Raw genomic sequence first — 26102 nt, 5'->3', positions numbered from 1 at the left:
GCTGAGGGGTGGGATGGCTGAGAGTGGCTGGATGGGCTGAGAGTGGCTGAGGGGTGGGATGGGCTGAGAGTGGCTGAGAGGTGGGATGGGCTGAGGGGTGGGATGGGATGGGCTGAGAGTGGCTGAGGGGTGGGATGGGCTGAGAGTGGCTGGATGGGCTGAGAGTGGCTGAGGGGTGGGATGGGATGGGCTGAGGGGTGGGATGGGATGGGCTGAGAGGTGGGATGGGCTGAGTGGCTGAGGGGTGGGATGGGCTGAGGGGTGGGATGGGCTGAGAGGTGGGATGGGCTGAGAGTGGCTGAGAGGTGGGATGGGCTGAGAGTGGCTGAGGGGTGGGCTGAGAGGTGGGATGGGCTGAGAGGTGGGATGGGCTGAGAGTGGCTGAGAGTGGCTGAGGGGTGGGCTGAGAGTGGCTGAGGGGTGGGCTGAGAGGTGGGATGGGCTGAGAGGTGGGCTGAGGGGTGGGCTGAGAGGTGGGATGGGCTGAGGGGTGGGCTGAGAGTGGCTGAGGGGTGGGCTGAGAGGTGGGATGGGCTGAGAGGTGGGATGGGCTGAGAGGTGGGATGGGCTGAGAGTGGCTGAGAGTGGCTGAGGGGTGGGATGGGCTGAGAGGTGGGCTGAGAGGTGGGATGGGCTGAGAGGTGGGATGGGCTGAGGGGTGGGCTGAGAGTGGCTGAGGGGTGGGCTGAGAGTGGCTGAGGGGTGGGCTGAGAGTGGCTGAGGGGTGGGCTGAGAGTGGCTGAGGGGTGGGCTGAGAGGTGGGATTAGAGGTGATGTTTGGTAATGTATTATGTTGTGTGATTGTTTTATATAAAAGTACCATGTACGCTAAAGGTGTAAAACACCTTATATTTGTCCTCTGAAGAGGGGGGTGGGTCAACTATGTGGCATATCAAATAGCTGATTAAACAGCATGATCATTACACATGTGCACCTTGTGCTGGGGACAATAAAAGGCAACTCTAAAGTGTGCAGTTGTCACAACTCAATGCCACAGAGGTCTTAAGTTGAGGGAGTGTACAATTGGCATGCTGACTGCAAAAATGTCCACCAAAGCTGTTGCCAGAAAATGTGATGTTAATTTCCTTACCATAAGTCATTGTAGAGAATTTGGCAGTACATCCAACCGGCCTCAGAACCGCAGGTGTCGTGTAGTTTGCTGATGTCAACGTTGTGAACAGAGTGCCCCATGGTGGCAGTGGGGTTATGGTATGGGCAGGCATAAGCTACGGACAACGAACACCATTGCATTTTATTGATGGCAATTTGAATGAACAGAGATACCATGGGGAGATCCTGAGGCCCATTGTTGTGCCATTCATCCACCACCATCACCTCATGTTTCAGCATGATAAAGCACGGCCCCATGTTGCAAGGATCTGTACACAATTACTGGAAGCTGAAAATGTCCCAGTTCTTCCATTCTCACCAGACACGTCACCCATTGAGTATGTTTGGATGCTGTGGCTCGACGTGTACGACGACGCGTTCCAGTTCCTGCCCATATCCAGGAACTTCAGTCATTGAAGAGGAGTGGGAGCACATTCCACAATCAACAGCCTGATCAACTCTATGTGAAGGAGATGTGTCGCGCTGCTTGAGGCAAATGGTGGTCACACCAGATACTGACTGGTTCTCTGATCCACGCCCCTGCTTTTCTGTTTTGTTTTTGTAAGGTACCTGTGACCAACAGATGCATATCTGTATTCCCAGTCAAGTGAAATCCATAGATTAGGTCCCGATGAATTTATTTCCTTTGACTGACTTTCTTAGAGTTCATATAACTGTAAATCTTTGAAATTGTTGCAAGTTACATGTAAGGAAGTTTCACAAGACTGTAGCAATAGCTTGGCACATGAGTATTATTAGAATATGGCAAATTATTGCGTTTGATCCATGCGGGTTTTCACGGGCTACCAGAGGCATGAAACATCACTGGGAGGGCTACCAGAGGCATGAAACATCACTGGGAGGGCTACCAGAGTCATGACACATCACTGGGAGGGCTACCAGAGGCATGAGACATCACTGGGAGGGCTACCAGAGGCCTGAGACATCACTGGGAGGGCTACCTGAGGCATAAAACATCACTGGGAGGGCTACGAGAGGCATAAAACATCACTGGGAGGGCTACGAGAGGCATAAAACATCACTGGGAGGGCTACGAGAGGCATAAAACATCACTGGGAGGGCTACCTGAGGCCTGAGACATCACTGCGAGGGCTACCAGAGTCATGACACATCACTGGGAGGGCTACCAGAGTCATGACACATCACTGGGAGGGCTACCAGAGTCATGACACATCACTGGGAGGGCTACCAGAGGCATGAAACATCAGTGAGAGGGCTACTGACCTCCTCCGGAGGGAGTCAGGTGCACAGGCAGCACAAGTCTCATCTTTTAACCAATCAGAGCAGCTCTTTTGCCAATACCTGGGTAAAACATCAGAATTAGGCTGACTAAACGCAGCCAAAGTAAAATAAATCATCTGTCAAATAACTTGCACACAAGGAGGGATCAGGAACTCTGGTCACAATGCGTAGACAGTGGATAAGAGACATTTTAATACCATGTGGAGACACTTTTCTGAAAATGTGGGACAATCAGAATGTGTCCAAGAAGAAGACACAGGAGATGCCAGCTATCAACAAAGCTTATGACAGAGGTGCAGGACAACAACTCACAGGCCAGACAGGATATGATTATTTATTGCATAAAATACTACATAAAAAAGCAACAAATGGTCTGAATAATCCTGAAGTGAAGCTGTGCAGAGCTGAGTGGTCAGATGATCTGTGGAATAGAAACAGTCACTTGACTATGATTGGTGGACAGTCACTTGTCTGGAAACTGTCTGTTCTCCTTGTGCCTGTGTGGAATGTGGGCCCCCCCCCCCACCGGAACTGGTTCTGGGCAGGTCCATCATCTTCCTGGTAGAACTGGTTCCACTAGTCCAGTCAGGGACGGTGTGTGGCAGTAAGGGTGAGTAAGGCATGTCCAGTCTCACGTCCCTCTGCCCACGTCGTGGTAGTACAGGTTAGCACAGAGACACAGCAGCATGATGGAGGCCAGCATGTAGTAGATTAACTTCCTGAACTTGGGATCCAAGTCCCCCTGCCGGTACCAGACAATCTACAGGAGGAAGACGACAGTCAGCCTCACCTCTGCCGGTACCCAACCCACGTACCCCTGCCGGTACCCAACCCTAACCCCACGTCCCCCTGCCGGTACCCAACCCCACGTCCCCCTGCCGGTACCCCAACCCACGTCCCCCTGCCGGTACCCAACCCCAACCCACGTCCCCCTGCCGGTACCCAACCCCAACCCACGTCCCCCTGCCGGTACCCAACCCCAACCCACGTCCCCCTGCCGGTACCCAACCCCACCCCACGTCCCCCTGCCGGTACCCAACCCCACGTCCCCCTGCCGGTACCCAACCCCACGTCCCCCTGCCGGTACCCAACCCCACGTCCCCCTGCCGGTACCCAACCCCACGTCCCCCTGCCGGTACCCAACCCCACGTCCCCCTGCCGGTACCCAACCCCACGTCCCCCTGCCGGTACCCAACCCCACGTCCCCCTGCCGGTACCCAACCCCAACTCCCCCTGCCGGTACCCAACCCCACGTCCCCCTGCCGGTACCTAACCCCAAGTCCCCCTACCGGTACCCAAGCCTAACCCCAAGTCCCCCTGCCGGTACCTAACCCCAAGTCCCCCTGCCGGTAACCCACCCAAAGTCCCCCTGCGGTACCCAAACCTAACCCCAAGTGCCCCTGCCGGTACCCAAACCTAACCCCAAGTCCCCCTGCCGGTACCCAAACCCAAGTCCCCCTGCCGGTACCCAACCCCACGTCCCCCTGCCGGTTCCCAACCCCACCCCCACGTCCCCCCTGCCGGTTCCCAACCCCACCCCCACGTCCCCCTGCCGGTTCCCAACCCCACCCCCACGTCCCCCTGCCGGTTCCCAACCCCACCCCCACGTCCCCCTGCGGTTCCCAACCCCACCCCCACGTCCCCCTGCCGGTTCCCAACCCCACATTCCCCTGCCAGTACCCCACCCCACGTCCCCCCTGCCGGTACCCAACCCAACCCCCCCTGCCGGTACCCACCCCACCTCCCCCTGCCGGTACCCAACTCACGTCACCCTGCCGGTACCCAACACGTCCCCCTGCCGGTACCTAACCGTAACCCACGTCCCCCTACCAGTACCAGAAGATCTACAGGAGGGAGATATTTATCCTCTTCAGACCCAAAGAAAGCAGTGTGTACTCACCAGCACCATGGCCGAGCCGCAGGTCAGCAGGATACAGAAAGCCAAGAAGACGTTGAGTGGCCAGGGAGGCAACGAGGGGAACAGGAATGAACTGATCACTGTTACCTAGGGAACACAATCACCACCTAACTGATCAAATTGAAACAACAAGACAAAAGGCCCCTCAAATCAGTGGGTGATCTGGTAAGTGGGTGATCTGGTCAGCATGAAACTACCAGGACCAGCAGAGACACACCTCTCACAGTATGGACCTACCAGGACCAGCACACACTGTGGAGAACCTGAAACAATCACATCCTCACCCCTCATTGGAGGACCTGAAATATTTCAAGTATATATTCACTCCACCCTTCAGAAGGCCACAGATCACCCTTCAGAAGGCCACAGATCACCCTTCAGAAGGCCACAGATCACCCTTCAGAAGGCCACAGATCACCCTTCAGAAGGCCACAGATCACCCTTCAGAAGGCCACAGATCACCCTTCAGAAGGCCACAGATCACCCTTCAGAAGGCCACAGATCACCCTTCAGAAGGCCACAGATCACCCTTCAGAAGGCCACAGATCACCCTTCAGAAGGCCACAGATCACCCTTCAGACAGCCACAGATCACCCTTCAGACAGCCACAGATCACCCTTCAGAAGGCCACAGATCACCCTTCAGAAGGCCACAGATCACCCTTCAGAAGGCCACAGATCACCCTTCAGAAGGCCACAGATCACCCTTCAGACAGCCACAGATCACCCTTCAGACGGCCACAGATCACCCTTCAGAAGGCCACAGATCACCCTTCAGAAGGCCACAGATCACCCTTCAGAAGGCCACAGATCAACCCATCTTTCCCAGTATATCATCATTCTACCATTTCCTCTCCCAATTCCCTTTTTTTACTAGGCAAGTTAAGAACAAATCCCAATTTCCTGATATCTAATTGGTAGTTACAGTCTTGTCTCATCGCTGCAACTCCCGTACGGACTCGGGAGAGGCGAAGGTTGAGAGCCATGCGTCCTCCGAAACACAACCCAACCAAGCCGCACTGCTTCTGAAGCCTGCAACACCAATGTGTCGGAGGAAACACCATACACCTGACGACCTGGTCAGGGTGCACTGCACCCGGCCCGCCACAGGAGTCGCTAGTGCGCGATGAGACAAGGATATCCCTCCCGGCCAACGCTGGGCTAATTGTGCATCGCCCCATGGACCTCCCGGTCATGGCCGGCTGCGACAGAGCCTGGGCTCGAACCCAGAATCTCTGGTGGCACAGCGAGCACTGCGATGCAGTGCCTTTGACCACTGCACCACCCGGGAGGAACCAAGAACACATTCTTATTTACAATGACAACCTAGGAACAGTGGGTTAACTGCCTTGTTCAGGGGCAGAACAACAGATGTTTACCTTGTCAGCTCTGGGACTCTATCCAGCAACCTTTCGGTAACTAGCACAACGCTCTAACCACTAGGCTAGTGTAGTCATTCATGTTTAACAGTATTACTGTACAGAGTGAGTCCAACTTGTGTGACTTGTTAAGCACATTTTTACTCCTGAACTTATTTAGGCCATAACAAAGTGGTTGAAAACGTACAAAACATTCCAGCTTCTCATTTTCTATAAAAATTTGTAAAAATGTCTAAAAACACAATACCGTTATGGGGTATTGTGTGTAGGTCAGTGACACAAAACTTTGAATGTAATCTATTTTAAATTCAGGCTGTAACAACATGTGGAGACAGTCCAGGGGTACTTACTACAACGAGCAGGGATGTCAGTCCTCCAACCACCAGGTTGATGGCTCTGTCCTGCAAGGGAAAGAGGACATTACATGAGAGAAGCCAATAACACACTGTGGCGGTCATGACATTTTGTCAGCCAGTTAGTCATGCAAAAGACTGCTGGTCTCACGGTAATTGACCGTTAATTAACATAAACATGTTTAGCATCTCCAGGCCTCCACACATACAAGCCACTGATTGAAACATCTACATTTTGAAAAGTCTAATAAATATATTTTAATAAACACCGTCACAATAAATCCATTATTGATTTTAGACAGGTTAAAAGAAACATGATGAAGAAAATGTATTTCAGAAGGACAGAATATGAGTTGGTCTACTATATGTTATCTGGCTATGCTCTGTCATAGGCTGTAGGCTTGTTCATTGAGCTGACAAGATATGCTTATAAGTCCCCCGTCATTGTTTTACATATGATTTTATAGTAGGAAGAATATAATTTAGCTGAATAACATAGAAAAGGATATTTTTCCCATTCCGGAGCAGAGCCACATGTAAAAGTGTTCACTTGAAACAGATCCTATGCCCCAGATTGAGTTATTCGAAACAGATCCTATGCCCCAGATTGAGTTATTCGAAACAGATCCTATGCCCCAGATTGAGTTATTCGAAACAGATCCTATGCCCCAGATTGAGTTATTCGAAACAGATCCTATGCCCCAGATTGAGTTATTCGAAACAGATCCTATGCCCCAGATTGAGTTATTCGAAACAGATCCTATGCCCCAGATTGAGTTATTCGAAACAGATCCTATGCCCCAGATTGAGTTATTCGAAACAGATCCTATGCCCCAGATTGAGTTATTCGAAACAGATCCTATGCCCCAGATTGAGTTATTCGAAACAGATCCTATGCCCCAGATTGAGTTATTCGAAACAGATCCTATGCCCCAGATTGAGTTATTCGAAACAGATCCTATGCCCTATTTTTTTTTCTACCTTTATTTAACCAGGTAGGCCAGTTGAGAACAAGTTCTCATTTACAACTGCAACCTGGCCAAGATAAAGGAAAGCAGTGCGACATAAACACAGAGTTACACATGGAATAAACACACAGTCCATAACACAATAGGAAAAATATATATATACAGTGTTTGCAAATGGGGTAAGATTAGGGAGTTAAGGCAATAAATAGGCCATAGTGGCGAAGTAATTACAATATAGCAATTAAACACTGGAGTGATAGATGTATAGAACATGAATGTGCAAGTAGAGATACTGGGGTGCAAAGGAGTAAAAAAAATAATTTATACAGTATAGGGATGAGGTAGTTGGATGGGCTATTTACAGATGGGCTGTGTACAGGTGCAGTGATCTGTGAGCTGCTCTGACAGCCGATGCTTAAAGCTAGTGAGGGAGATATGAGTCTCCAGCTTCAGTGATTTTTTTTGCAATTCGTTCCAGTCATTGGCAGCAAAGAACTGGAAGAAAAGGCGGCCAAAGTAGGAATAGGCTTTGGGGGTTACCAGTGAAATATACCTGCTGGAGCGTGTGCTACGGGTGGGTGCTGCTATGGTGACCAGTGAGCTGAGATAAGGCGGGGCTTTACCTAGCAGAGACTTATAGATTACCTGCAGCCAGTGGGTTTGGCGAGGAATATGAAGCGAGGGCCAGCCAACGAGAGCATGCAGGTCGCAGTGGTGGGTAGTATATTGGGCTTTGGTGACAAAACGGATGGCACTGTGATAGACTACTCAGAAAATTGGATGTAGAGTGTTGGAGTCTATTTTATCGCCGAAGTCAAAGATCGGTAGGGTGGTCAGTTTTACGAGATTGTGTTTGGCAGCATGAATGAAGGATGCTTTATTGTGAAATAGGAAGCCGATTCTAGATTTAATTTTATATTGGAGATGCTTAATGTGAGTCTGTAGGGAGAGTTTACAGTCTAACCAGACACCTAAGTATTTGAAGTTGTCCACATATTCTAAGTCAGAACCGTCCAGAGTAGTGTTGCTGGACGGGCGGGCAGGTGCGGGCAGCGATCGGTTGAAGACATTGCATTTAGTTTTACTTGCATTTAAGAGCAGTTGGAGGCCACGGAAGGAGAGTTGTCTGGCATTGAAGCTCGTCTGGAGGTTAGTTAACGGTGTCCAAAGAAGGGCCAGAAGGACACAAAATGGTGTCACTAGCAGAAAGAGCGACACAAAATGGTGTCATCTGCGTAGAGGTGGATCAGATAATCACCAGCAGCAAGAGCGACATTATTGATGTATACAGAGAAAAGAGTCGGCCCGAGAATTGAACCCTGTGGCACCCCCATAGAGACTGCCAGAGGTCCAGACAACAGGTCCTCTGATTTGACACACTGAACTCCGTCTGAGAAGTAGTTGGTGAAACAGGCGAAGCAGTCATTTGAGAAACCAAGGCTGTTAAGTCTGCCGATAAGAATGTGGTGATTGATGGAGTCGAAAACCTCGGCCAGGTCTATGAAGACGGCTGCACAGTATTGTCTTTTGTCGATGGCTGTTATGATATCGTTTAGGACCTTGAGCATGGCTGAGGTGCACCCATGACCAGCTCGGAAACCAGATTGCATAGCGGAAAAGGTACTGTGGGATTCGAAATGGTCGGTGATCTGTTTGTTAACTTAGCTTTCGAACACCTTAGAAAGGCAGGGTAGGATAGATATAGGTCTGTAACAGTTTGGGTCTAGAGTGTCTCCCCCTTTGAAGAGGGGGATGACCGTGGCAGCTTTCCAATCTTTGGGGATCTCAGACGATACGAAAGAGAGGTTGAACAGGCTAGTAATAGGGGTTGCAACAAATGCGGCAGATCATTTAAAAAAAGAGAGGGTCCAGATTGTCTAGCCCGGCAGATTTGTAGGGGTCCAGATTTTGAAACTCTTTCAGGACATCAGCGATCTGGATTTGGGTGAAGGAGAAATGGAGGTTTGGGCAAGTTGCTGTGGGGGGTGCAGGTCTCTTAGAGTAGGGGTAGCCAGGTGGAAAGCATGGCCAGCTGTCGAAAAATGCTTATTGAAATTCTCAATTATAGTGGATTTATCAGTGGTGACAGTGTTTCCTAGCCTCAGTGCAATGGGCAGCTGGGAGGAGGTGCTCTTATTCTCCATGGAATTTACAGTGTCCCAGAACTTTTTGGAGTTTGTGCTATAGGATGCAAATTTCTGTTTGAAAAAGCCAGCCTTTGCTTCCCTAGATGCCTGTGTATATCGGTTCCTAACTTCCCTGAAAAGTTGCATATCGCGGGGGCTATTCGATGCTAATGCAGAACGCCACAGGATGTTTTTGTGCTGGTCAAGGGCAGTCAGGTCTGGAGTGAACCAAGGACTATATCTGTTCCTGGTTCATTTTTTAAAAAATGTTTAAGATGGTGAGGAAAGCACTTTTAAAGAATAACCAGACATCTTCTACTGTCGGAATGAGGTCAATATCCTTCCAGGATTCCTGGGCCAGGTCGATTAGAAAGGCCTGCTCACTGAAGTGTTTTAGGGAGCGTTTGACAGTGATGAGGGGTGGTCGTTTGACCGCAGACCCATTACAGACGCAGGCAATGAGGCAGTGATCGCTGAGATCCTGGTTGAAGACAGCAGAGTTGTATTTAGAGGGCAGGTTGGTCAGGATGATATCTATGAGGGTGCCCGTGTTTACAGATTTGGGGTTGTACCTGGTAGGTTCATTGACAATTTGTGTGAGATTGAGGGCATCAAGCTCAGATTGTAGGATGGCCGGGGTGTTAAACATGTCCCAGATTAGGTCACCTAACAGTACAAGCTCTGAAGATGGCTCGGGGGGGGGCAATCAATTTACATATGGTGTCCAGGGCACAGCTAGGGGCATAAGGTGGTCTATAACAAGCAGCAACGGTGAGACTTGTTTCTGGTAAGGTGGATTTTTAGAAGTAGAAGCTCAAATTGTTTGGGCACAGACCTGGATAGTATGATAGCATGAACACTGCAGGCTGTCTCTGCAGTAGATTGCAACTCCGCCCCTTTATCAGTTCTGTCTTGTCGGAAAATGTTATAGTTAGAGATGGAAATTTCAAGATTTTTGGTGTCCTTCCTAAACCAGGTTTCAGACACGGCTAGGACATCCTGGTTGGCAGAGTGTGCTAAAGCAGTGAGTAAGACAAACTTAGGGAGGAGGCTTCTGATGTTAACATGCATGAAACCAAGGCTTTTATGGTTACAGAAGTCAGCAAATGATAGCGCCTGGGGAATGGGAGTGGAGCTAGACACTGCAGAGCCTGGATTAACCTCCACATCACCAGAGGAACAAAGGAGGAGTAGGATAAGGGTACGGCTAAAGGCTAAAATAACTGATCGTCTAGTACGTTCAGAACAGAGTAAAGGGAGCAGATTTCTGGGCATGGTAGAATAGATTCAAAGCATAATGTACAGCCACAGGTATGGTAGGATGTGAATACAGTGGAGGTCAACCTAGGCATTGAGTGACGATGAGAGGTTTTGTCTCTAGAGACATTTAGACCAGGTGAGGTCACTGCATGTGTGGGAGGTGAAACAAAAGGGCTAGCTAAGGCATATTGAGTTATTTGGAACAGGTCCTATACCCTAGGTTCAGTTATTTGAAACAGGTCCTATGCCCTAGGTTCAGAGTTATTTGGAACCGGTCCTATGCCCTAGGTTCAGAGTTATTTGGAACAGGTCCTATGCCCTAGGTTCAGAGTTATTTGGAACAGGTCCTATACCCTAGGTTCAGAGTTATTTGGAACAGGTCCTATGCCCTAGGTTCAGAGTTATTTGGAACAGGTCCTATGCCCTAGGTTCAGAGTTATATGGAACAGGTCCTATACCCTAGGTTCAGAGTTATTTGGAACAGGTCCTATACCCTAGGTTCAGAGTTATTTGGAACAGGTCCTATACCCTAGGTTCAGAATTATTTGGCAACTGTAGTTTTGAATGATACAAACCTTAGAATGACCTAGAAAAACAACACATATGGGCTGCTTGATGTGACTAGGCTGTTGATAATTTGAGAACATTGCAGAGAAAGCTTGCCCTCTGTTCCTTGCCTAAGGCTACACATGCGGTTCTCTCATCAACTGATCATATTGTCACCCAACTGACTATTCGCAATTTCATCTGGTCTTTACTAATACGGTGCATTTGGAAAGTATTCAGACCCCTCAACTTTTTCCACACGACAAAGCATAAAACAGGTATTGGAAATATAACATTTACATTAGTATTCAGACCCTTTACTCAGTACTTTGTTGAAGCACCTTTGGCAGCAATTACAGCCTCGAGTCTTCTTGGGTCTGACGCTACAAGCTTGGCACACCTGTATTTAGGGAGTTTCTCCCATTCTTCTCTGCAGATCCTCTCAATCTCTGTCAGGTTGGATGGGGGAGCATTGCTGCACAGCTATTTTCTGGTCTCTCCAGAGATGTTCAAATCGGGTTCAAGTCTAGGCTCTGGCTGGGCCACTCATGGACATTGAGACTTGTCCAGAAGTTGCACCTTCGCCCCAGTCTGAGGTCCTGAGCAGGTTTTCCTCAAGGTACCTCCATTCATCTTTCCCTCAAGCTGACGTCCCCACAGCATGATGCTGCCACCACCATGCTTCGCAGTAGGTATGGTGACAGGTTTCCTCCAGACATGATGCTTGGCATTCAGGCCAAAGAGTTCAATCTTGGTTTCATCAAACCAGAGAATCTTGTTTCTCATGGTCTGAGTCTTTAGGTGCCTTTTACTGAGGAGTGGCTTCCGTCTGACCAACCTACCATAAAGGCCTGATTGGTGGAGTTCTGCAGAGAAGGTTGTCCATCTTGAAGGTTCTCCCATGTCCACAGAGGAACTCTAGGTGATCTGTCAGTGACCATCTGGGTTTTTATTTTTTTTAACCTTTATTTTACTAGGCAAGTCAGTTAAGAACAAATTCTTATTTTCGATGACGGCGGGTTAACTGCCTGTTCAGGGGCAGAACGACAGATTTGTACCTTGTCAGCTCGGGGATTCGAACTTGCAACCTTTCGGTTACTAGTCCAATGCTCTAACCACTAGGCTACCCTGCCGCCCCAGGTTCTTGGTCACCTCCTTGACCAAGGCTCTTCTCCCTCGATTGCTCAGTTTGGCCAGGCGGCCAGCTCTAGGAAGAGTCTTTGTGGTTCCAAACTTCTTCCATTTAAGAATGATGGAGGCCACTGTTCTTGGAGCCTTCAGTGCTGCAGAAATGTTTGGGTACCCTTCCCCAGATCTGTGTCTCGACACAATCCTCTCTCTACGGACAATTCCTTCAACCTCGTGGCTTGGGTTTTGCTCTGACATGCACTGTCAACTGTGGGACCGTTCTCTCCCAGACTCATGGATAGACATGTTGGAGTATAGGCTCGACCAGTTATGTACCAAAGACATCTTAAATCAGTTTTTTTTAAATGTTTTTCTGCCATGTGCAATATGCGATATGTATTGTATAACAGCACAATCATTATTTTAATTCATTTTTTGGGGGGGGTGGGGGCTCATATACAGGCCTATGAATGAGCTGTCAGATGGTCTATGGGTGTTCTGAATTAATCATCACCTTAGAAAGCACTGTCCATTTCATTGTGTTGGGCTTTGGAACAGCATCCACAACGACCATGTTATACACTGGTTCAACCTGCTGTTGAACTTCTTTCTTCAAATTGATCATCACAGTGAGGTGAGTTGTAAAAGCATGATACTGTTGTGATGATAAGTGTTTGATTGTCATTGATGTCAGAGTGGTTAGAGGGACATGGAGCCATTAGGACCTGATGGTTAGAGGGACATGGAGCCATTAGGACCTGATGGTTGTTAGTGAGTTAGGTACTACCAACGCATGTCCAGAGTGCAGAAGAGGAGACTGAAGACTGTGGGTGTGGCGGTAATATGGTCACCGCAACAGCCGTACACACACACAGCAGGCGTACCCGAGCAGAGGTTTCTCCAAACAGCAGTCTGTTGTCAAGGCCGCTGGTGCCATATGTTCTGGTGGTGAAATCATTGGTAGTGAAGTCATCCATGGCTCAGCAGCTCCACCCCATGGACACACAGAGGAACTGCATGCTAGTGGCTCCACAGGGGCAGGCCTTACCGGACAGGAAGCAGGGCCAGCCAACCAGATGCCTGACCTGAAGGGTGGGAGGAATAGGAGATGGAAGTTAATAGCCTGTCCCTCACCCCATAAAGGGACTGGCTAAAACACCCCCTCCCCTACTTCCCTTTCTGATTCCCCCTATTACTCTACCTCCTCTCTCTCCTTGATCCCCTCTCATCTCTGCCCCCAGCCCAATCCCAAATCCCCCCCTAGACGTTGTGTCATGTTTCTTCTCTATCCCAGCTCCACCCTAGCTCCAGCCCAGCTCTACCCTAGCTCCAGTCCAGCTCTACCCTAGCTCTATTCTAGCTCAGCTCTACCCCACCCTAGCTCTACCCTAGCTCTAGCCCAGCTCTACCCCAGCCCTAGCTCTACTCTAGCTCTACCCTAGCTCTAGCCCAGCCCTAGCTCTAGCCCAGCCCTACCCCTAGCCCAGCAGTATGTTAATGCATGGTGCAGAAGACCATTCTAGGCCAGCTCTACCCTAAGCCCTAGCTCTAGCCCTATCCCAGCCCTACCCTAGCTCTAGCCTAAGCCCTAGCCCAGCTCTACCCTAGCTCTAGCCCTATCCCAGCCCTTCCCTAGCTCTAGCCCTATCCCAGCCCTACCCTAGCCCAGCAGTATGTTACTGCACGGTGCAGAAGACCATTCTAGGCCAGCTCTACCCTAAGCCCTAGCCCAGCTCTACCCTAGCTCTAGCCCTATCCCAGCCCTACCCTAGCTCTAGCCTAAGCCCTAGCCCAGCTCTTCCCTATCCCAACCCTACCCTAGCCCAGCTCTAGCCCAGCAGTATGTTACTGCACGGTGCAGAAGACCATTCTAGGCCAGAGAGCAGAGACTGTTTCCTGTTGCAACAACATTCTGGGTGAAAAGGCAGAGCCTCCAGCTCCATCCCAGCCTGGGCTACATAACACATCATAACCCTAAGAGCTGCTGCATGGGATCATGTGAACAGCTACACTGAAAACAACAGCAATCCCCCAACCGGAGTCTAAATGGCCTTGCTAGTTACAAACATTTTTATATATATATAATTTTTTAAACCTTTATTTAACTAGGCAAGTCAGTTAAATATTTTATTTGACAATGACGGCCTACCGGGGAACAGTGGGTTAACTGCCTTGTTCAGGGGCAGAATGACAGATACCTGCCTCCCCAACCGCCGGGCTACCTGTCGCCCCAACCTGCCGGGCTACCTGCCGCCCCAACCTGCCGGGCTACCTGCCACCCCAAATCAAATCAAATTGTATTTGTCACATACACATGGTTAGCAGATGTTAATACGAGTGTAGCTAAATGCTTGTGCTTCTAGTTCTGACAATGCAGTAGTAACTAGAGGTCGACCGATTAATCGGAATGGCCGATTAATCAGGGCCGATTTCAAGTTTTCATAACAATCGGAAATCTGTATTTTTGGGCGCCGATTTGCTGATTTAATTAAAAAAAGATATCTTTATTTAACTAGGCAAGTCAGTTAAGAACACATTCTTATTTTCACTGACGGCCTAGGAACGGTGGGTTAACTGCCTCGTTCAGGGGCAGAACGACAGATTTTCCCCTTGTCAGCTCGGGGGATCCAATCTTGCAACCTTACATTTAACTAGTCCAACACAATAACGACCTGCCTCTCTCTCGTTGCACTCCACAAGGGGCCTGCCTGTTACGCGGATGCAGTAAGCCAAGGTAAGTTGCTAGCTAGCATTAAACTTCTTATAAAAAACAATCATGATCACTAGTTAATTACACATGGTTGATATTACTAGATATTATCTAGCGTGTCCTGCATTGCATATAATCTGACTGAGCATACAAGCATACAAGTATCTGACTGAGCGGTGGTAGGCAGAAGCAGGCGCATAAACATTCATTCAAACAGCACTTTCGTGCGTTTTGCCAGCAGCTCTTCGTTGTGAGTCAAGCATTGCGCTGGTTATGACTTCAAGCCAATCAACTCCCGAGTTGAGGCTGGTGTAACCGAAGTGTAATGTCTAGCTAGTTAGTGTGCGCTAATAGCGTTTCAAACGTCACTCGCTCTGAGACTTAACGCTGCTTCGATGGTGGCTGTTGTCGTTGTGTTGCTGGTTCGAGCCCAGGGAGGAGCGAGGAGAGGGACGGAAGCTATACTGTTACACTGGCAACACTAAAGTGCCTACAAGACATCCAATAATCAAAGGTTAATGAAATTCAAATGGTAGAGAGGGAAATAGTCCTATAATAACTACAACCTAAAACTTCTTACCTGGGGATATTGAAGACTCATGTTAAAAGGAACCAACAGCTTTCGTATGTTCTCATGTTCTGAGTGTAACGGATGTGAAACTGCTAGCTAGTCAGCGGTGGTGTGCGCTAAATAGCGTTTCAATCGGTGACGTCACTTGCTCTGAGACCTTGAAGTAGTGGTTCCGGGCCTTTTGTGGAGCGATGGGTAACGATGCTTCGTGGGTGACTGTTGATGTGTGCAGAGGGTCCCTGGTTCGCACCCGGGTATGGGCGAGGGGACGGTCTAAAGTTATACTGTTACATGAGCAAGGAACTTAAACGTTAGCTTTCTTACATAGCACATATTGCACTTCTCCAACACTTTGTTTTTGCATTATTTAAACCAAATTGAACATGTTTCATTATTTACTTGAGGCTAAATTGATTTTATTGATGTATTATATTAAGTTAAAATACGTGTTCATTCAGTATTGGGAAACCAACCGGGCTAGGACATACGGGAAACCAACCGGGCTAGGACATACGGGAAACCAACCGGGCTAGGACATACGGGAAACGAACTGACGAGGATATACGGGAAACCATACGGGCTAGGACATACGGGAAACCAACCGGCTAGGACATACGGGAAACCAACCGGGCTAGGACAAACGGGAAACCAACCGGGCTAGGACAAACGGGAAACCAACTGGGCTAGGACATACGGGAAACCAACCGGGCTAGGACATATGGGAAACCAACCGGGCTAGGACATACGGGAAACCAACCAGGCTAGGACATACGGGAAACCAACCGGGCTAGGACATACGGGAAACCAACCGGGCTAGGACATACGGGAAACCAACCGGGCTAGGACATACGGGAAACCAACCGGGCTAGGACATACGGGAAACCAACCGGGCTGGAAACATACGGGAAACCAACCGGGCTGGGACATACGGGAAACCAACCGGGCTAGGACATACGGGAAACCAACCGGGCTAGGACATACGGGAAACCAACCGGGCTAGCTAAATCACTTGTAAATAGTCGGCTAACAGCTGGTAGTCGTTAGGCTTGCTAGCTAGTTTAGCTGTGTTGGGCGCTGACCTCGCAGATCTTAATTTAACATTCATTTTAAACACTCATCAAAGCTCACAAAACATATCTACGAGTTTAATAGAAGACGGCTAGCTAGTAAGCCTGCTGGTTATCTAACGGCAGTTTGTTACTGATAGCATGTCCGCTAACAATAACACTACTAGGACGGCTCCAATCAGCTGCTCAAAACACCTATTTCAAAGGTTGAACCAAACGTCTACTTTGTTTCAATGTACTTACGTGTCAGAGCATAATAAGAGGTTGTGTTTCAGATGAATATGTGTCAACTACTTGTCACTTATCCAGTGACTCCAAAACTTCCAGGAGCAAAATGATTCTGATCGGCTCAACCAGAAATTACAGCCGGGCAGCTTAAAGGGAACGTGACAGTACTCTTAAAGGCAAAATATCTTATTACAGCGGTACACATTTCGGCAAGAGTTGACATGATTCAATACAGTGTACTAACCTATTTCACATGCATTAATGGGTCTGTTTTAATTGATTTGATGAGTGTAGATTAATGCAAACCTTTTTTAGGGACACCATTCTGCAGAAATGTTTGTGGTAATCCCAGTGGTGGAAAAAGTACCCAATTTGTCATACTTGAGTTTAATTTTTTTATTTTAATTTATTTAACTAGGCAAGTCAGTTAAGAACTAATTCTTATTTACAATGACGGCCTAGGAACAGTGGGTTAACTGCCTGTTCAGGGGCAGAACGACAGATTTGTACCTTGTCAGCTCGGGGGTTTGAACTTGCAACCTTCCGGTTACTAGTCCAACGCTCTAACCACTAGGCCGCACCGTAAAAGTATAGATACCTTAATACCTTAAGTAAAAGTCACCCAGTAAAATACTACTTGAGTAAAAGTCTAAAAGTATTTGTTTTTAAATATACTTAAGTATCAAAAGTACATTTCATTGCTAAAATATACTTAAATATCAAAAGTAAAAGTATAAATTGTTGTTTTGAAAATGTATGGATAGCCAGGGGCACACTCCAACACTCAGACATTATTTACAAAACATACATGTGTTTAGTGAGTCCGCCAGAACATACCCAGTAGGGATGACCACGCATTCTCTTGATAAGTGTGTAAATTTCACAATTTTCCTGTTCTGCTAAGCACTCAAAATGTAAGGAGTGCTTTGGGTTGTCAGGGAAAATGTATGGAATAAAAAGTACAATATTGTCTTTAGGGATGTAGTGAAGTAAAAGTTGTAAAAAATATGAATAGTAAAGTACAGATACCCAGAAAAACTACTTAAGTAGAACTTTCCAGTAATTTTACTGAAATACTTTACACCAGTGGAAAATCCAGTCGTTATCTTCATATCATATGAATGATCATTGTAGACTTGTAAGTATATTTGTCAGGACCAATACTTAACCCAATAGTTGGGTTAACTGTCATACCAGTTCAGCTCTCAGTCCACTCTAACTGAGCCCCATATCCCCCACAGGAGTACCCAGGAGGATGCAACTTTACACAACATTCATATAGAAATGTATGTTTATAGAATAACCATGAATGTCATGCAGCAGAACATGTGCTCAGCAGCTCTATGTTGTATTTGGGAGTACTGGTATATATATGTGAATCATAGTTAGTGTACTGGTATGTGAATATCCCTGTTAGGGGGTCAGACTTTAGGTATTTTATTTAGTTGACGGTAATCCCAGTCCTCATACTAACGTCACAATATCACATGATGAGGGTGTGATAGCCCCAGTCTATAATCCCCTCTCACACAGTTCAATAGTTCATCTGGATCCACAACAAAACACTAATCAAAAGGACCCTTATAACACACACATACCTCCCATCACAGGTTCACACACATCAGACAGCTTTAGCCTCACACCCTTTATTCAGTGAACTGGTCAACATTCCACAGTTGGGATGGTGCTGCCTTCCTTCCTACAAACGTCTTCTTCAAAAACATGTCAAAAGATATTCAAAATGGAAAAGAGATTGCTGGACACTCCTGACTTAATATGCATAGACCTTCACTTTATGGACTTCCGGTCTTCACATTCTCTTTTTCTGTTGTAGTAATAGAATGTGTTGTCTCGACGCTGAAGCTTTTTCACAAACCCAGTCTCAGGCCACCTGTCGATCTAAGACAAAGAAGCAATGCCACAGTGACACATTCATCTTGTAGTGAACCAACTGTCAGTGGCAATGCTTTTAGCCAGTGATAAGGATTCATTTAAGTTGTTTACCAAGTCAACTTGCTTTACTTGTTTGTATTCCAGTTCATCTCTGTAGCCTGCCTGTTGGAATCTGTATAAGTTCTCCACCTCGTCAGTCCATTGTTTGGCTCTGCTCATGGACTTTGGCGTTGCGTTGCCATCTAAGTAGGCTGCACAAGACATTATGCTGCAGAGAGGATGTCCACAGGCGACCTACAGGAGCAAATAGTGGGCTCAGTTAGACAAGTTCAAGTATCTCTATATACTGACATGGCAGTCATGGACACTGAAATACATAAAGGAAAACTAAATAAACAATAAAACACCATTTTAAAAGAATGGCAATTACATAGTAGGTTATATGGGGAGGGGCATCCTGAATATGAATTAGGTGGCAGAAGTAGGGTAAGGCTGATTTTCTATTTCTCCCCGTCCTCCTGTCCTGGGGGATAGAGAGCAGATGGGTGCAGCAGGTGGTTCTGCCTACCACTTGTAAGATAGCCAGTCTCGATACAGGAAATAGTAGAGGGGAGAGCAGGCAGAACTGCTCTCTTAATTCTTACACACTAACCATCTTATTGCCGAAAACATTTTATCTATACATTTCTTAAGCTGATTTCAGTTTAATATTCGTGCCCGAAACCAATCGAATTGAATTTGCACAGTAACGTTGCCAAACGTACAGTAGCTAACTAGCTAACGCCAATATTTGAATTAAACTTGCTAGCACTAGCTTCAGGCTATGATATAATATAGAAGTCACAGTTAGAAAATAGACTGAATCTGGCTAGCTAGCTATACATTTGTTTCTCAATTTGATTAAGTAGCTGATACCACATGTTACTTACAGCTGAACGGGGCAAAACTCACAGATCCAAGAGATGATGACGAGGAGGCTTGTCTTTAGTTGCCTAGCAACCCAATATTCCTTCCTCCCTTCCCTCCTTCCTTCCTTCTTCTTCTTCTTCTTCTTCTTCTTCTTCTTCTTCTTCTTCTTTAACAATGTGTTGTTATGGTAATTGTCTACTGGTAGCACAGATATATGCTAGCAACCCAACCTTCCTTCCTTCTTCTTCTTCTTCTTTAACAATGTGTTGTTATGGTAATACTGGTAGCACAGATATATGCTAGCAACCCAACCTTCCTTCCTTCTTCTTCTTTAACAAGGTGTTGTTATGGTAATACTGGTAGCAAAGATAAATGCTGGCAACGTAGTTATTGTGAGCAGGTTTAAATTCAGATACAATGCTGACAGTGGAAACGTTTTGGCTCCCATCCACTAGGTGGCTTAGCTAACGGCAGCTATTCAAGTATCCTGACCAAAATGCGCCGAAATGTCAGCTAGTCAACGAGTGGGTTGAAGTTGAGGAAATTATTGGAGCTAATCTTCAGTCCAAATGAGTTCGTTCGCGGGTCGCATGAAGGAGTATCCCAACATGTCGCTGGATCGGTTTGACAGGGAGAATCTACATGCAAGGGCTTATTTTTTATCTCACTGCCACAAAGGTAAAGAAAGACTCTTTGAGATACAGTGAGAGCCAAACAGCAGTTAGCTAAAGATACCTAGCCAGTATGTGCTCTTAACTGGCACACAGTGGACATGTAACTAGCTAACGTTAGCTCTACTTACATCATGTATTTTCTGCAGATCACATGAAGGGGCTGAAGGGGCCTCTATTGAAAAGAAAGCTGAAATTCAGGTGATATCACGTTTTATTTGATGGTGTGAAAGTTCAGTGAAACAAAGGATGGCTAACTGATGTTGAAGGTCTAACGTTACTGTCTTTGTTCCAGTCTGACAGTCAAACTGTACTGTTAATTTGTTCCAGTCTGACAGTCAAACTGTACTGTTCATTTGTTCCAGTCTGACAGTCAAACTGTACTGTTCATTTGTAACTAAGGAACTGTTGCTGAGCAATCCAAAATATGCCTTCTGGGAAGATCACATAGTAAGTAGTTAATTGTCAAAAATCTTAGTTATGGACCTATTGCTAGGCAAAATTTGTTTTGTGTAATTTTGATGTGCTTCTGTTTGTCTAGGTTGCTTTGGAACTGGAGAGTCCCACACTAATCACTTTAATAGACGAGGCTTCAGGAGAGGTACGACACCGGTTCATCATTACAACATATATAGGGTCATAAGGGCTGATCGCTGTTAGTTTGCTATATGACTGACTCTTTGATGACTGATATTGTGTGTGGGTGTGTGTCCACAGAAAGAAGAACTTGTGGTGACTCTGCTTCCTGCAGGTCACTGTCCAGGCTCGGTCATGTGAGTATTGTGTGTGCGTGCATGTATGTGTGCTTATGTGGTATCACCTAGCTTGTGTTTGTGGTATCACCTAGCTTGTGTGTGTTTCTGGTAATATGACGTATCACCTAGCTTGTGTGTGTTAGTTAGACTTGGGTGATATACTGCGTTCTGGGGTATTTAGAAATAGCGACAGTGTGATATTTTTGGGGGTGAGGGCCCTCTAACGCTCTGAGCCTCGCGGGGGTGCATGCTACGCCACTGTTTCTAACTATCATTTCCCTAGCTAAGATGTACTGACTAAATGATCTCAGGGGTGCAACTCAATATTACAAAGGTGAGTGTACAAACAATAAGAACACCTTCCTAATATTGAGTTGCCTCCCCCCCCAATTTGTTGGGGCGTGGACACTACAAGATGTCAAAAGCTTTCCACAGGGAAGCTGACCCAATGATTCCCACAGTTGTGTCAAGTTGGCTGGATGTCCTCTGGGTGGTGGACCATTCTTGATACACAAAGGAAACTGTTGAGTGTGAGAAACCCAGCAACGTTGCAGTTCTTGACTCAAACTGCTGCGCTTGGCACCTACTACCATATGCCATTCAAAGGCACTTAAATCTCTTGTCTTTCCCATTCACCCTCTGAATGGCACACATACACAATCCATGTCTCATTTATCTCAAGGCTTAAAAATCCTTCTTTAACACGTCTCCTCCCCTTCATCAACACTGATTGAAATGGATTTAACAAAGTGACAGTAATACGGGATCATAGCTTTCACCTGGTCAGTCTGTCATGGAAAGAGCAGGCGTTCTTAATGTTTTGTGTACAGGCGCACCGGTTTGCGTCAAGAACAGTTTCCCGTGTGTATCAAGAACTAGTACTGTGTTATTTGTATATATTAGTACCAGTCAAAGTTTGGACACCGACTCATTCAAGGAGTTTTCTTTATTTTCACTATTTTATACATGTATACATTATACATATATACATTATACATATATACATTATACATATATACATTATACATGTATACATTATACATATATACATTATACATGTATACATTATACATATATACATTATACATTGTAAAATAGTGAAGACATCAAAACTATGAAACAACACAATCAAAAAAGTGTTAAACAAATCAAAATATATATTTTAAATTCTTCAAAGTAACCTGCCTTTGACAGATTTGCACACTCTTGGCATTCTCTCACCAGCTTCACCTGGAATGCTTCTCCAACAGTCTTGAAGGAGTTCCCACATATGCTGAGCACTTGTTGGCTGCTTTTGCTTCACTCTGCGGTCCAACTCATCCCAAACCATCTCAATTGGGTTGAGGTCTGTTGATTGTGGAGGCCAGGTCATCTGATGCAGCACTCCATCACTCTCCTTCTTGGTCAAATAGCCCTTCCACAGCTTGGAGATGTTTTGGGTCATTGTCCTGTTGAAAAACAAATGATATTCCCCTAAGCGCAGACCAGATGGGATGGCGTATCATTGCAGAATGCTGTGGTAGCCATGCTGATTAAGTGTGCCTTGAATTCTAAATAAATCACAGACAGTGTCACCAGCAAAGCACCATCACCACCACCTCCTCCATGCTTCACGGTGGGAACCACACATGCGTAGATCATCCGTTCACCTACTCAGCGTCTCACAAAGACACGGCGGTTGGAACCAAAAATACAAAATTTGGACTCATCAGCCCAAAGGACAGATTTCCACCAGTCTAATGTCCATTGCTTGTGTTTCTTGGCCCAATCAAGTCTCTTCTTATTATTGGTGTCATTTAGTCGTGGTTTCTCTGCAGCAATTTGACCATGAATGCCTGATTCGGGGTGGCAGGTAGCCTAGTGGTTAGTGTTGGGCCATTAACCGAAAGGTTGGTGGATTGAATCACCGAGCTGCCCCTGAACAAGGCAGTTAACCCACTGTTCCCCGATAGGCCGTCATTGAAAATAAGAAGTTGTTCTTAACTGACTTGCCTAGTTAAATAAAAATGAAAAAAATCACGTAGTCTCCTCTGAACAGTTGATGTTGAGATGTGTCTGTTACTTGAACTCTGTGAAGCATTTGTTTTGGCTGCAATTTCTGAGGCTGGTAACTCTACTGAACTTATCCTCTGCAGCAGAGGTAACTCTGGGTCTTCCTTTCCTGTGGTGGTCCTCATGAGAGCCAGTTTCATCATTGCGCTTGATGGTTTTTTGCGTCTGCACTTGAAAAATGTTCAAAGTACTTTACATTTTCTGGATTGTCTGACCTGTCATGTCTTAAAGTAATGTCGATCATTTCTCTTTGCTCATTTGAAATGTTCTTGCCAAAATAGACTCTTTTACCAAATAGGGCTATGTTCTGTATACCACCCTACCTTTCACAACAAACTGATTGGCTCAAATGCATTAACACTTAAACAGGCACACCTGTTGATTTAACTGGATTCCAGGTGACTACCCTCATGAAACTGGTTTGAGAGAATGCCAAGAGTGTGCAATGCTGTCATCAAGGCAAAGGGTGGCTACTTGAGAATCTCAAACTTTTTTTGGTTTCTACATGATTCCATATGTGTTATTTCATAGTTTTGATGTCTTCACTATTATTCTACAATAGCTGAAAATAGTAAAATAAAGAAAAACCTGGAATGAGTAGATTTGTCCAAATTTTTTACTGGCATGGAGATATATTCATTCATTCATTCGTACCGTATACCCCGTTATGGTACAGGAATGATATGATGGTATTGAAAATCTGTATATCTCCCCACCCCTAGTTTGTGTGTGTGTGTGTGGTGTGTGTGTAGGTTCTTGGTAGGAGGGGGCCCAGGTCCGGTGTTGTACACAGGAGACTTCCGACTGGCGACGGGGACGCCTCCCGCATTAGAACTCCTCCACTCTGGGAGCAGGTACACACACACACACATACGTACATACATATACATACATACATACATACATACATACACACAGTGGGCAAAAAGTATTTAGTCAGCCACCAATTGTGCAAGTTCTCCCACTTAAAAAGATGAGAGAGGCCTGTAATTTTCATCATAGGTACACTTCAACAGGATCAGTCGTCCTGTAAGTATATATATATATACACAAAAAATAAAGGGAACACTAAAATAACATCCTAGATCTGAATGAATGAAATATTCTTATTAAATACTTTTTTCTTTACATAGTTGAATGTGCTGACAACAAATCACACAAAAATTATCAATGGAAATCAAATTTATCAACCCATGGAGGTCTGGATTTGGAGTCACACTCAAAATTAAAGTGGAAAACCACACTACAGGCTGATCCAACTTTGATGTAATGTCCTTAAAACAAGTCAAAATGAGGCTCAGTAGTGTGTGTGGCCTCCACGTGCCTGTATGACCTCCCTACAACGCCTGGGCATGCTCCTGATGAGGTGGCGGATGGTCTCCTGAGGGATCTCCTCCCAGACCTGGACTAAAGCATCCGCCAACTCCTGGACAGTCTGTGGTGCAACGTGGCGTTGGTGGATAGAGCGAGACATGATGTGCTCAATTGGATTCAGGTCTGGGGAACGGGCGGGCCAGTCCATAGCATCAATGCCTTCCTCTTGCAGGAACTGCTGACACACTCCAGCCACATGAGGTCTAGCATTGTCTTGCATTAGGAGGAACCCAGGGCCAACCGCACAACATATAGTCTCACAAGGGGTCTGAGGATCTCATCTCGATACCTAATGGCAGTCAGGCTACCTCTGGCGAGCACATGGAGGGCTGTGCGGCCCCCCCAAAGAAATGCCACCCCACACCATGACTGACCCACCGCCAAACCGGTCATGCTGGAAGATGTTGCAGGCAGCAGAACGTTCTCCACGGCGTCTCCAGACTCTGTCACATGTGCTCAGTGTGAACCTGCTTTCATCTGTGAAGAGCACATGGCGCCAGTGGCAAATTTGCCAATCTTGGTGTTCTCTGTCAAATGCCAAACATCCTGCACGGTGTTGGGCTGTAAGCACAACCCCCACCTGTGGACGTCGGGCACTCATACCACCCTCATGGAGTCTGTTTCTGACCGTTTGAGCACACACATGCACATTTGTGGCCTGCTGGAGATCATTATGCAGGGCTCTGGCAGTGCTCCTCCTTGCACAAAGGTGGAGGTAGCGGGGTTGTTACCCTCCTACGGCCTCCTCCACGTCTCCTGATGTACTGGCCTGTCTCCTGGTAGCGCCTCCATGCTCTGGACACTACGCTGACAGACACAGCAAATCTTCTTGCCACAGCTCGCATTGATGTGCCATCCTGGATGAGCTGCACTACCTGAGCCCCTTGTGTGGGTTGTAGACTCCGTCTCATGCTACCACTAGAGTGAAAGCACCGCCAGCATTCAAAAGTGACCCAAACATCAGCCAGGAAGCATAGGAACTGAGAAGTGGTCTGTGGTCCCCACCTGCAGAACCACTCCTTTATTGGGGGTGTCTTGCTAATTGCCTATAATTTCCACCTGTTGTCTATCCCATTTGCACAACAGCATGTGAAATTTATTGTCAATCAGTGTTGCTTCCTACGTGGACAGTTTGATTTCACAGAAGTGTGATTGACTTGGAGTTACATTGTGTTGTTTAAGTGTTCCCTTTATTTTTTTGAGCAGTGTATATTACTTACAGTATAACTACCAAATACTACTTATCATAGTACAATACATAGAACTCCTCCACTCTGGGAGAAGGTACACACATATACTACTTACAGTATATACAGACAAAATGACTACCAAATACTACATAGAAGTTTATCATATCAGAGCTGTGAAGTGGAGCAGAGCATGCTGAGAGGAGTCTAGTGACAAAGTGCCATCCATCCTGTGTTTCCCACCAGTTAGCTCTCGTTGTGTTAACCATTGCCAGTGTGCCTCCATGCTGATTCCATCCATCCTGTGTTTTCCCACCAGTTAGCTCTCGTTGTGTTAACCATTGCCAGTGTGCCTCCTTGCTGATTCCATCCATCCTATGTTTTCCCACCAGTTAGCTCTCGTTGTGTTAATCATTGCCAGTGTGCCTCCTTGCTGATTTGTAAGTGTTTATGCACTTGCCCACATTAGTCATATTTTGTGGTTCTGCTAATGAAGTGCCGTGAGCTAGCTAGGCTACTGCAGGCTTGCTAGATCAGCTTTCAGTGTCATATTTTTTGACATTTAGCCCTGTGTTTGTATAGGATAAGGCATCGCGCCGACAAACAAACATCTTTCTGGTAAGAAGAGGGGCGGG

The 26102-nt window shown here is 46.6% G+C and overlaps 3 protein-coding genes across 6 annotated transcripts; 1 reads left to right on the top strand and 2 right to left on the bottom strand.

The window, feature by feature from the left end:
* Positions 1–2543: 2543 nt before the first annotated feature.
* tmem243b (transmembrane protein 243, mitochondrial b) lies at positions 2544–16775 on the bottom strand. Its single transcript, XM_031818767.1, has 5 exons — positions 16642–16775; positions 12935–13135; positions 6020–6070; positions 4274–4378; positions 2544–3133 (listed from the first exon to the last, which is right to left on the bottom strand). Exons 2-5 carry the CDS (start codon positions 13025–13027, stop codon positions 3005–3007), a joined length of 378 nt encoding a protein of 125 aa, XP_031674627.1. The 5' UTR covers positions 13028–13135; positions 16642–16775; the 3' UTR covers positions 2544–3004.
* A 1481-nt stretch (positions 16776–18256) lies between these two features.
* On the bottom strand, positions 18257–19576 carry meig1 (meiosis/spermiogenesis associated 1). Its single transcript, XM_020472560.2, has 3 exons — positions 19449–19576; positions 18631–18813; positions 18257–18525 (listed from the first exon to the last, which is right to left on the bottom strand). The coding sequence occupies exons 2-3, from the start codon at positions 18781–18783 to the stop codon at positions 18415–18417; spliced, it is 264 nt and encodes an 87-aa protein (XP_020328149.2). The 5' UTR covers positions 18784–18813; positions 19449–19576; the 3' UTR covers positions 18257–18414.
* Positions 19577–19627: 51 nt separating this feature from the next.
* On the top strand, positions 19628–21278 carry LOC116366904 (protein artemis-like). 4 transcript variants are annotated; one of them, XR_004208329.1, is made up of 5 exons: positions 19628–20106; positions 20249–20300; positions 20395–20549; positions 20641–20700; positions 20817–21278. XR_004208329.1 is itself a non-coding variant. In XM_031818768.1 (5 exons), the coding sequence occupies exons 1-5, from the start codon at positions 19998–20000 to the stop codon at positions 20874–20876; spliced, it is 366 nt and encodes a 121-aa protein (XP_031674628.1). In that variant the 5' UTR covers positions 19664–19997; the 3' UTR covers positions 20877–20952. The 4 variants fall into 4 exon arrangements, 1 of the variants encoding a protein (XP_031674628.1); XR_004208327.1 differs by having other exon boundaries at positions 20430–20549; positions 20817–21275; XM_031818768.1 differs by having other exon boundaries at positions 19664–20106; positions 20465–20549; positions 20817–20952.
* The last annotated feature ends 4824 nt before the right edge of the window (positions 21279–26102 follow it).

Source organism: Oncorhynchus kisutch, unplaced genomic scaffold, assembly GCF_002021735.2.
Source record: "Oncorhynchus kisutch isolate 150728-3 unplaced genomic scaffold, Okis_V2 scaffold1614, whole genome shotgun sequence".
Classification (NCBI taxonomy): Eukaryota; Metazoa; Chordata; class Actinopteri; order Salmoniformes; family Salmonidae; genus Oncorhynchus; species Oncorhynchus kisutch.
This window is presented reverse-complemented; position numbering and strand designations above follow the sequence as displayed.